Raw genomic sequence first — 12,603 nt, forward strand, 5'->3', positions numbered from 1 at the left:
TCTCACTTTTCGATCAGCATTAAGAGGTTAGCGTTTGGACTGGTCGGACTGGTGTGTCAGGATAATGTGACTGGGTGGGACATGTTGCAACTTGTCTATGGCATGATGCCCCAGTGCTAGACACCACTATGAACTGTCGCATTGCAGACATCATAGCAATATGGCTGAAAAATTGTTAAAGCTATGTTAAAAATCCAAATCACATACACTCAACATAAATAGAAAAATAATAAGGATTCTCGAAATGGTAACATGAATCTTTGACACCTGAGGAATGAGTATAGAAAGTATTCCCACAGCAGTCCAAAGAGGTGAACCTGAACAGCAAATGATCATTTAATGTAGCTCTAAGCAGTTTTTTGGCTATGCCTGGTATTAATGATGTCCCTTCTCACCTTTGTAAATGCCATCTGCTATCAAAATAATAACCATCAACATCTAGTTGTTAATACAATGTATTGAGAAATGAAACGTGCATGTTATTTGTTGCAGATTTTAAGGGCACTTTTAACACATTATTGGTTATTTCATGTTGAGGAAATGGCAGTTAAGTGCCTTTCCTATGGCCACTGAGACAGATGCCCTGGGCTGGTTTGGGCAGGTACCAGAACAGCTTATGTGATGGTCTCTTATTTGTCAACTGTCTGTCTGTTAGCACAAATTTGTTATTGTTATTCCTCCTAAACTACTTGGAGAAATGCCAAGAAGCTTTTTACATTTATCACATGCTCTAGTTGTTCCTAAATGAAAATGGTGCTGCTTGGACATCCGGTAAGGCCACCAAGGTAGCCATCTTGAAAATCTTTTCAATCTCCATGTTAGTATCACTTTCTCTTCAGAAAGAAGCAACAAAGAGAAACATAATAAAAGATTTTCAAGTTGCTGGTCTTTCCATCTTTCAAAGATCTGTCAATGGTAAGGTATTGCCATTTTATGTGTTGAAGTCTTGCTTGTATTTACACAGATTACATATAGCCATAGACATATCATTTATTTGTACGCCAATATCGTCATTGACAAGATTAATAATATACTTCCAAACAGACTATATGTTAGCTGTCAGTGATTTTAATTTAACCTCTTTGGCCCTTTTGGATTGCTGTGTTTGATTAGAGGCAGGATACCTCATGGTCACTAAAACCTTTGTTTTGCACTACATGTTTGCTGTACAATCATCTTATTTCATGTCATCACTTAAACTTGGAAATCATGATGGTGTTATCTTCAAAATAGAAGAAATAGTGTGTGAGTGGTGATGACTACCAACAATGTATTTGCTGCGGATGCAAAAAAAAACTGATGGCCACAATCACTTATTTCTGTCAGTGAATATGAAATTATTGATGACCCCCACTCTTCTTCCAGAAGTTAACAAAAGGTGACTTTAACTCCAGTAGTTTGGAATCTGCTCCTTTGCAATATCGGTGCTAATACATACATGTCAACCATGACACTTTTGGCATAATCATTATGCTGTTTTTATCCAAATTACATTTTATGCTCACCTGTACATGGATTATCCAATTTTGGTACATAAAAAAAAATTAAAGCAATAAGAAGTTATTTTGTCATTTTTATTATCGTCTCTTTTATTCCACTCATATAAATGTTAGAATATTCTTCAAAAGATGATTGCTTGATAAGAATAGCGTAAGAGTACCTTTCTTATTTGCTGTTGATAGCAACTGTATATGATCCATTTCCAAGAAAACAGACAGGGTTTTTTCAAATATGAACTTTTCCGCACAGATTCATTATATTGATAAGCTAGTTAGTTAGCCGACCAGTCAGTACTTTTAAACAAAACGGCACCAGATGTTATGCCAAACGCCTTACAGAGTTGTGGCTGTTGTATGATGGAAAATGTTACAGCAGATGGATATTTTCAAACTTAAAAACATGTCAGATCAAAATCAACGATCAATCACCACCACTTTACAAACTTTAAAAGAATATGAGAGTAATGTACTACAGCACTCAGAGCACATGATCATGCTCATTACGGAATTCCAGTTCACAATCATTTAGTGAAAGTTATACATCTAGACAAGTTAAAGTGAGTACGGATTATAAATGATTTTTCAGTATGATTTGCTTTATTCTGGTTCTAATCCATATGGATCTTGCCCTTTGTGACAAGAATTTTGACTAGATGCATGTAATTTTCATGTGTGCTGTAATATTTAGATCACACTTTGTACACTTTTTTGCCTCTTATTAATTATGCTTATACCTCTTGGATGGGTGGCACATATGCTAATATTGTTTTTGTTCTGTCAGTATGTTCAGTCAGTGATTACATATACAGTATCAAGGTAAAAGAAGACATTCTAGATTTGTTCCGCATGATGTGATTTAAGAATTGTATAGATCATTTAAAAGCCACTTTTGTGCAGAGTTTATCAATTGCTTTTTATCTATCTGTTTCAAGTTTTGATGCAATGCTTTGGGTGTGTAATGGAGTGACTACAGTTAATTCTGATTGGTGGTTTTTGTTTTACCCTGAAATTGAACATACAGTAACCATCAATCAGAATCAAATGAAACATGTTTAACTGCAGCACATGCCCAAAGTGTAGCCCTAGAATTCAGTCTAAGTAGACAAGCTATGAAGCAGCAGATTTGCTTCACATTAAGTGGTTATTAATGGCCAGTAAAGTATTTAAATCATATTGGGAAAAAGTCTGGAATCTCTCCTTTACATTAATGTATGTGATCGTTGGCTGAACATGTTGATTCGATAAATAATTAGCAAGGAATTGACAGGGTGGAGGCGGATTTAAAATCATGCAAGTTAGTCACCTTGTGTTAATTTGTAGAAGGCAAGTGGGTGTTGTCTATAGTCTGGGGTAAGTATCATTGAATTCTTCACCTCTTGTATCGATATGGAAAGAGTATGCATCGATACATTGATTAATCATTTAACACATTACGATTACTGGTAAGCTTGCACTATAGCTGACACCCTGTGAAAGTCATTATGCTGACATTAGAGAGCTTGTTGATTAAAATAGAAAGTGATGACTTTGAAGCCTACAATTTAATAGCTACACTATTGATATATAATAGTAAACAGGAAAACCTTGAGTGAGATGATAGTGCTCAGGCAAGATAATTCTCAGAGAGAGCAAGTAAACATCCCATAAACAGAAAACACAATTACTAAGAAAATGAGAAAGTATCTTGGGGACTTAAGAAATTGTATAAAATTCAAACACGAAACAAGTTTCCTCGTAAAAAAAATTTTAGGATTCAGTCCTACATAAGTATGCAAGTTCTTAATACATTCACATATGCAAGTACCAGTAGATAACTAAAAAATGACTTCTTTTTTCTAAATCTGAAATTTTTCTAGAAGTTGACTCTGCCGTAGTATCTGTCACAACAACCCATTTGGCTGCCACACGTGACACATGTCAACCATGTGAATATAGGATCATAAATATGATTATATTTTTGTAATACAGTATGTCAAATTAATTTGTGACAAATACAATAGTTCTGTAAAACAAATTTAATTGATTTACCATTAAAAAAAGAAAACATGCTTTTAATATTACTAAATTTGTAACAATAATACTTGGAAGTTTCTGTACATTTGTTACTGACAGAAACTACCAATATACTGGCACAGTCAAAAAGTACAGACTGAGGTACATACCACTGGGAAAAAATGATCTCAGTAAACTGATAATACCCCAAATTGCTAATAGTCAAATCATGGGGTTTTTCACTAAAAGACCTATGATCATGTTTGTTGGTCATATTGGGCACAAAAAGATCACTTTTTCACTTGTTTGTCAAGACACCTGTGTTAATTTTCGGTGGAAATACCATAGAGAGCAATATAATTTATGTTATCTTTAGCTACAAAATTAGCACCAGAATCAAGTACAAAACAAAATACTTCTTTTTGTGTCTTTCCTTTCCTTGTCTTTGAAAAGGAAAACTGATACCAAAGTCATGTATTTAATTTAATTATTAATGCATTGTACTGATACAAAATGGGGTGAGTGTAATGTCTGGAAATACAAGGCAAAGTGAATTTCACCTTTGGGGCCTGTTTGGGTGAAATGACAGACCCTTTGGCGACTATTTCACCTGATTTACCCGCAGTATGGACCCAGTAAGTATTGGAATTCTTCAACATATGTGCATTTTCAAAAAGCTAAAGAGAATAGACAGCTTCCCATTTTCATGATTTTACATTTTCCTTCCTTAATTAGAAAAAGATTTTGTTGACTAGTTTTGGATAGTTGATAGTACATACAGGTATTTCCTATTTTTAATGCTCCTCATTACAACAGGATTCATGATATATCACAGTACTGCTATGGACCCCATGATCAAATCATACCATTGTATGGCAGTAAGGGTTGAAAGAAAACAAGGTGAAACTCAGCCTTGTATCTTCATTTCCTTTTCAAACACCATTATTTAAAAAAAATTGATTGTGCTATCTATACCAGTTCTGTATATTGCAATATTCTCAATATATGACAGTTCCATATATATTACAGTTCTCAATGTGATGATCAGTACAGAATGCACTCATTGGTGATGGACCCTGACTGTTGTATTATAATGAGAGAAAACTATATTGGTAATGGTCGATACACACATTTTGTGTTTTGAATTGCTTAAATTCAACACAGTACCTGAAATTCATGTGCCAAGGTATGCTTGGTATAACTTAATGACTTTTTGACTATTTTACTTCTAATGAACCAAATCATGTTTTTTATGACATTCTGTTTCATGCTTTTATTTAGTGGAAATGGAATATAGTTTTAAAAAGTATTGAATATTGACTCGTGTCTATTTGGTAAAGATCCTATCCTTGAATAAAACTAATTTGATGGGGAACTGATGGTGCCAGAGAATTGTAGAGCACCTTTATTCCAATTACACCTGTAACACAGAAATGTTATTATTATTATTATTATGCAACCTTAATATATAGCATGTTCGATGAATGAACAGATAACATTGTGTCATATTAAGGACTTGACATTTTTTTAAAAATCATACCAAGAATGCAACATCTACTATTAAATAGCAACTTCTCAACAAAACAAGAACAGATTGATATAATTACTGGCAATTTCAGTTTAATTTTTTGTTAACTGCTATAAAGGGGCATATGAAAATAAATTGCCACTAAATTTGAGTGATGTGGTTTAGTAGATTACAGGCCATAAGACTGTGTGTTGAAAATTCCCCCAAATAGTGATGTCGTAATAAAATATTCTCAATTAAGGGGATCATGATGCACCAAAATTGTATTGTTGTAATCATCTGTGGACTTACTATTTCAGCAGCAAGTTTTGCTACTTTTTCTTACCTTTTCCTTTTGATGCCAAATAGGGATGGGTAATTAATACATTGGCATGGTGTTTTCTTGTTTTATTTAATGGCACAGCACCAGAAATAGGCTATTTATTGCTGAAGCAGTTTGAGGAAAGTGTATTGCCCTTTGGGTTACCATGGTAGCTACCCTGGCTGATCTGATGGTAGAATTTGAATCTGCACCCTTTTGGTCATGAGACTACATGTAAGTATACTAACCACTGAGCTGCTGTGTCTCATGGCACCATTAGTCATGTTTACCATCATACAGGAGCCACATCCAGCACTCAGATTTGAAATTAGCAAGCTAACCTTTTTATAGTCACAAATCCGAAAATGGAGACTGAAAAAAAAAAGAAGTTGAAGTTTCTCGTGATTTATATTTTATACATTTTTCTTCAAAATATGAAGCATGATAATGGACATAGAAAATATTACAACTGTCTAAATGCTGCTAGTACTGACAAGAGTAAATTTTGACCCCTGACATCTTGTGCCTATTTTACATTCGCAAGCCACAGAAGGTTCAGTGTTCAGTCAGAACTGGGCAAAATAGAGCCCTGTTGCAGTGGCGTCACTAGGGTTGGTGTCACCCAGTGTGGTAACTCATGATGTCACCCCCATGGACCTCCTTCCTGCACAAAAATTCTAATTTTTTATAGACAGTCATGTACAGTAAGTCATGGTATCACCCCCATGGAACACTTCCTGCACAGAAATTCTAAATTTTTATGGACAGTCATGTACAGTAACTCATGGTGTCACCCCCATGGAACACTTCCTGCACAAAAGTCGAAAATTTTATAGACAGTCATTTGGGTGTCACCCCCTCTGATGGTGTCACCCGGTGCAGTCTGCACCACCCCCCCCCCCACCCCCCCCCGTGATGCCACTGCCCTGTTGGATTACAATGAATTGTGGATAAAATTGAGAACTACCGGTAACAATAGTTCAAAGTATTATGTCCAAAGTTAACAATTGATGCTTATGTTCAGTTCCTATTTATCATTATGTTGTGAAAGTTATCTGCAAGATTGACCCAGATACACAAGTAGACAATGTCAGCAAATTCCCAGTTGTTTTTGTTTTCAAATGTCACAATACATGTACCTTCACTTTCCTGTTACATAAACAGTTGAAGAGAGATTAAGTATGTGTATTCATCTTCAAGGATGTAAAATTGCTATAAACATTGCCTGAATATTTGACAGCCCCATCATCTACAATCATTTAATATACCTTGCTTTTTTGTGGCTGCACTGATTGTAAAAAGAAACTTGATGCTAGTGATATTCAGAATTTTGTTATTTAGCAGTGTACTGTGTAAATCCATGTGAAAAAAAACCTGCATTACATTAGAAATTTATGCTGACCAAATATACATGGGGTAAGTCGGAGGATGGCACTGATGTAGCCTATCACAAGGTATTGTTGTTTAGATGGGATATGGTGTCATCCAAAATATGTGATTAAACGTGTATTGCAAACTATTTTTCATGGGGTGCCAGTTGTCATGGCTTTTGGGTTAGGTACAGATTGCACATTTTATTTGACCCAAAGAACAGCTATCCTTTGTGGAAACAATAGGATCTTTATCAGATGAAGAAATTTAAGTCCTGATGAAAGTATACATTTTTGAGAATCTCTAAAAATTTGCCTTCCATGGAAATAAGTGAATTTTCAGCACTGTGCTCTGTCAAATACAAAATTTCATCAGGCTAAGGAAATGAAGAAGTGGATCACGTTATTTTGTTATCTAGATTATTATAGAAGACTGAAGGACATTTAAATTGTATACCGGTACCTACCTTTTCCAGATGCTGTTCTAAATACCATTTAAACTTGCTTACAAGTTGAGCCAGATTGCAAACATAGACTCTAATCTGATGTCAAATAATGCACTGGCATATGAAGGTCTGTATTTTTGTTCTAATGATTATGTGTACTCCTAACAAACTACATAGACCCAGATCTGCTGATGCATTATGCAATGGCATACCTTGGTAGATGCAGTTTGCAGTTGGACTCATAAATAAGTATATACATTAAGCTGGTATTCTGTTTTACATTTAGAGTTCATTTGATATAGGTGTGGTACTTAGAAGGCAAACCCAAAGCCTTTAATTAGCATAAACATGGTCAGTCAGAATATTTTACCATAGTTGCTCATACAATTACCCACTGTAACAATGATCCAGTCTGGATCTGTACAACACAGGAGAAAGCACTCACATTTCACCTGAGGTATTGGGTTGGATCCCTGTGCCGTCAGAAACAAAACTCCAATCCAGGACTGCAGAATTCATGAAGCAAGTGCTGTCCCACTGAGACCAAATGAAACATCACCAGGTACAGTGAAACCCTGCTTTAGCATAATGGCTGGGGTCCACATAATGCCATTGTGCTAAGTACCATAGTATACAATAGCCAAATAAGTCATTTAGCTAAAGAAAATGAAGCATGCTTATCCCCTAGATTGTACATAAAGATGGAGTGGGATATAAGAGTGGGTACAAAGTACATGCTTCAGTGGCACAATTACCACCTTAAATCGATCTGTTAATATGAAATAACTTGAAATAGTAGAGCTAGGTATTGACAAAAAAAATTTACTGCATTTTTTCTCAATGTACCATGATATGTACCATGGTATACTGCAATTTTATTTGGGACTAACAATTCAAGTCTCTGTCATTTCCTGCAAAAATATCTTGCTCTGATTTATAGCAAAATAATGCCATTTTATATCTGTGAAATTATTACGAAAAACTATTAATTATCTTGAGATAAAAGAAAAGAAAATAGCTCAAATGAAAATCAGTCCCCCCCCCCAATTAAATGTCCAGTACCTTAGAGAAGATCAATTTGCTATGCTTAATTGTTGGACAAGTTGCAATCAAAAAAGCTGTAATTACGCTGGGATGATTAATCTTGCAGTACAGCTTGTACTGTGAATGACATAGTGCTAACATTTGAAGTCCTATTGATAAAAATATGAAGTGCTGATTCTGAAGCCAACAATTTTCTAACTATACTATTGATATAATAGGCAGGGAAACTTTGAGAGTGATGTCCACACCCAGGCAAGATATCTTATCAGAGAGGACCAGTAAACATTAAACATCCAGAAAACAAAGTGCACTCCTGAAAATCATAGGATGATTTGCAGTCATACAAGTGAATACATTTACTTGACACATTCACATATGCCAGTAAATAACTGAAACGACATTTTTTCTTTGTTTTTTCAAGCCAAATTTTTTCTAAAAGGTGGATTTTCCTTAATCAGTTTCACAAGTCATTTGACCACCATGTTGCATATGTGACAAGTGTCAAGATGTGATTAAAAGATCACTAATATAATTACATGTGTCACCATTAATTTGTGATATATATTGTAAAAGAGGATATTTTTGTAAGTCTATTTTGTTTTTAATAATGAAAACACACTGTAAATATCATTAAAGTCATAACAAGATTCCTTGGAAATTTCTATATATTCCTTGCTGACGGAAACTACCGATGTACATTGAAAAAATACCACAGTAAACTGGTATATCAGTAATGCCATGCATGTTTAAGAAATAGTGAATACAAAGATTGCATATTTAATATTTCACTTTTCACAGAGAACCATGCACCGATACATGTACTTATCTGTAGTAGGAATAGTTGAAGTATTCACCAACCAGTCTCTACATCAATTAAGAGTGTATCCGGAATTATTCAATGTAAAACATGGATACATAAGTATAATTTTGAGTCATTTTGTCATAGATCATTATGTGTCTGAATTCATTGCCAAAAAAATAATCCAAAAACTACATAAGGAAAGATCAAGAACATTTATGGTTAAGAGCTTGTGTATGTTGTACATCCCAAGGTCAATGGGCCATGTCTGTTTACGTTTTATACCACTTGATCTTTCGCTTTCACCTATCAGAATGCATGTATTTTATTGCTTTCAAAAGTCATTGTGAAATTGTTATGCTTTTGAATCTACAACAGGTCTCAGTATAGGCACTTCTTAATCCTAAGTCTGAACAAACCATGGATTCTGGGCTGTATCATGTTGTGTGTCTCTATTTTTTTCATTTTGTGTCTCTGTATCATGTTGCATCTCTATCTTATTGTGTCTCTTTATCATGTTGTGTCTCCCATTATTATTATTATTATTATTATTATTATTATTATTATTATTATTATCCTAGTACAGGAAAAGACAGAAGGGATTCTTAAATGCTTTTCTATTTGAAGAGGATTCTATTCAGTTCAGATATATTTTATTTCCATATGGGATTGGGTTACAGGTTCTTACAACTTAGAAAAAGTTCTTTCCCTGCAGAAAGTTGTACATTTGTTATACATGGATAGATAATACAATATGACATTATTAAAAAAAATTAAGAGTACACATATATGGTTCATGAGTGAGAGACAGAGAGATAGAGAATTTGACTGGCTGGAACTATTAATATACATTATTTAACTGTCCTAGAGACCTGACAAAGGAAAATATAGTGTTCTGTTTTTGAGCAGATACAATGTTTGCTTTCTTTTATATAAGTTTAAATGACATGAAATAATGCAAACTTGCATTCACAGACAAATATGATGACCCATTTTATAGCTTCTGTGGTCAATGTTAGTGAAAACTGATTTGAATTAGCTTTATACAGTTGTTTACTAAAACCTTACAATTATATATATATATATATATATATATATATATATATATATATATATATATATATATATATATATATACACATACATACATACATATATGTGTATGTGTGTGTTTTCACTAATTGCATAGTTGCACAAAGAGGATTATCTAACATGGTTTGTGTTTTAGTCAGAATGCAGATCACTTTTTTTTTTTTCTAATTTGGGCATGGGCATGGAGGATATTAGTTTTCTGTCCAAATCTCCATGTGCATTCTCTTGACCTCATTGTTACTTTTAAATATTGTTTAATTTGATTTTGCCTTTATTGAATTGAGCAGTTTATTACAACTATTGATGGGAGAGTTTAAACATTAATTCCAGCTTATTTTTCATTGAGGGTTTATTTGCATGAAGTTATTACTGTTTTTTAGATTTACATCTGTTTGATTCACCAACCAATGGTGGCAGCAACTCAGAAAGATACAAGGCAAATGCACTATATACAGTTTATGAAAGTACAAAGCTTGTGAAATTTATGCCAGTCTGGAGGTATCTGCACAGACATATTAATTTACAGTAGAACTTGTTCAGTACAAAGCTAAAGTACATATAAATCATGTTTGATAACAGTGAATTTAGCTTCCACTGAAATAAAATTTAGTATGAGGATTTACAGTAACAAGGTCTTGGTCAAGTTTGAGTTGTACCATTTTCTAATCAAAATTTAATGGATTTTATGGCCTTTGTTTTGCTCAGAACTGAACCTTTAAATTCATAATATTGCTGAATGCATCAGTGTCATATTGAGACATATACATATATTTATTTATATAATTTTAATTTTCCATTGCTGTTTTCTTTAGTTCTTTAATAATAAGTGCTTTTTTTTTCTTCCCAGGTAGTGCATGTGTTTGGTCCCTTTGCTGCCTGCATCATCATTGGCTTGCTCTTCATCTTGGCCATGCCATTTGTAGGGTGCTGTTACTGCTGCTGCTTATGTTGCTGCAAGAAATGTGGTGCCAACACCAAAGACAAAAGTGACCCCAAAAATGCCAAGTGCATGAGAATAACCTTTTCCTTAATACTGGTAGCCTGTTCCACCATGATGCTGTAAGTCAACAAATACATGTATTTCTTGTGCCCTTACTAGGTGTAACAAATAAGATTGATGGGTAATTGGAGCTGATTAGTTCAATGCAAACAATTGACAAAAAGAGAAAAAAAATCATCACAGAAATGAGTTTCTTAATTTCATTTTTAGTGTAGCGACTAAAGATCTTTTGTTAGGCTTCTCTTTGTGTGTTTTAAATGTGTAAAATTGCCTGTAATCATCACAACATGATTATTGGATGACTGAAAAGGTGAACTTCTTTTTCTTTTTCCTACAAGAGCATTTGTCATGCTGAGCCAAAAATTTGTTGGATAATTTGTTTATACTTTTGTCCTTGATCTTGTACCTTTTTATTTTATGCTGAAAAAGAAGAAGTAGTCCACTTCACATTTCACTTATACATGTCAAGTGTATTACTAAAGACTCTCCCATGACAGTTATTTTTAACTGTTGAGGTCATTGTACATAAGCATTCTTAGATTAGCATATCCATTCCGATCATCACCCAACCAACTCACACACCTTACATTTTCCTCTGCCTTTCTTTTTCTCTCCAGAACGGTAGTGAGATAATTTCTTAACACATTAACCCATGGAGGTTTTTGTCATTTTCACCTGAAATTCAAGTAGGAAACACATTTTGAAAGCTATTTCTGAAAACATCCCAATACTTCCAGGTGATTCTCCAATAACCTAATGCCTAGTTGTGTTAGAAACATCGTTTTTTCATTGCCTATTTGGCTCGCGCATGAGCAGAAGGGTAAAAGTTGGAGTTTTTTTTTTTTTGCTTAATGGACCCATTATTTTCATATCAAGACCACTCTTTATTCCAGATGCCCGTCTTACCCTACTTTTTGCAAAGGTTCATCTGTCTGTTTGCAGTTCATACCGGTCTGCCTTAGATCTGAGACCAAAAAGTCTAAAATCCGGATACAAAATCAGATTCCGACCACAGGCGAATTTTGGGTAGATTAAAGTCGGTTCCAAAAAATTAGTTTTTTTTAATCTGTATTTTGTAGTGCAACTAGATATTCCAGATTATTTGGTATCATTTTAGAGCTATATACATCTGACTACCTTTGTATAATACCACCCACTTTAGTGTATCATGCATGTCCTTGACGCTAGAGCTCAGCAGTAGGCTACTACCTCCTGCCACATTAACTCGTCGCCAGGGGTTAATGTGTTAAATTGCCTTGCTCTCCAGTAACTGCTTGCTTTTAAAAAATTTCAGAAGTATGGAATTTTGATGATAAAGTTGTACCATATTTAAGCGCCTTCAAGAATATTGACATAGTGTTGCACTTATCCATACATGCATCCATTTAACTTTTCTGCATTTATCTCACTGTAGAGGCACATTCATATCCCATAAACACATTTCTAATCGTCTCGGAACAACTTTCTGGTGTGTATGTGTTGTAATTTCAGATGGCTATAATATATTTTGCAGATTAGTAAAGTATTCACAA

The 12,603-nt window shown here is 34.2% G+C and overlaps 1 protein-coding gene across 2 annotated transcripts in view; it reads left to right on the forward strand.

Moving 5' to 3' along the window:
* Nucleotides 1-12,603, forward strand: part of LOC149803089 (prominin-1-A-like) — a 215,064-nt gene that overhangs the window by 16,838 nt on the left and 185,623 nt on the right. For both annotated transcript variants that reach the window (XM_089952675.1, XM_089952676.1), the window contains exon 3: nt 10,919-11,130. In XM_089952675.1, coding sequence (XP_089808801.1) covers nt 10,919-11,130 — 212 coding nt within the window. The remainder of the gene's footprint in view (nt 1-10,918; nt 11,131-12,603) is intronic.

This window comes from Sinohyriopsis cumingii, chromosome 3, assembly GCF_028554795.1.
Source record: "Sinohyriopsis cumingii isolate HCF-2022 chromosome 3, ASM2855479v2, whole genome shotgun sequence".
In the NCBI taxonomy this organism is placed as follows: Eukaryota; Metazoa; Mollusca; class Bivalvia; order Unionida; family Unionidae; genus Sinohyriopsis; species Sinohyriopsis cumingii.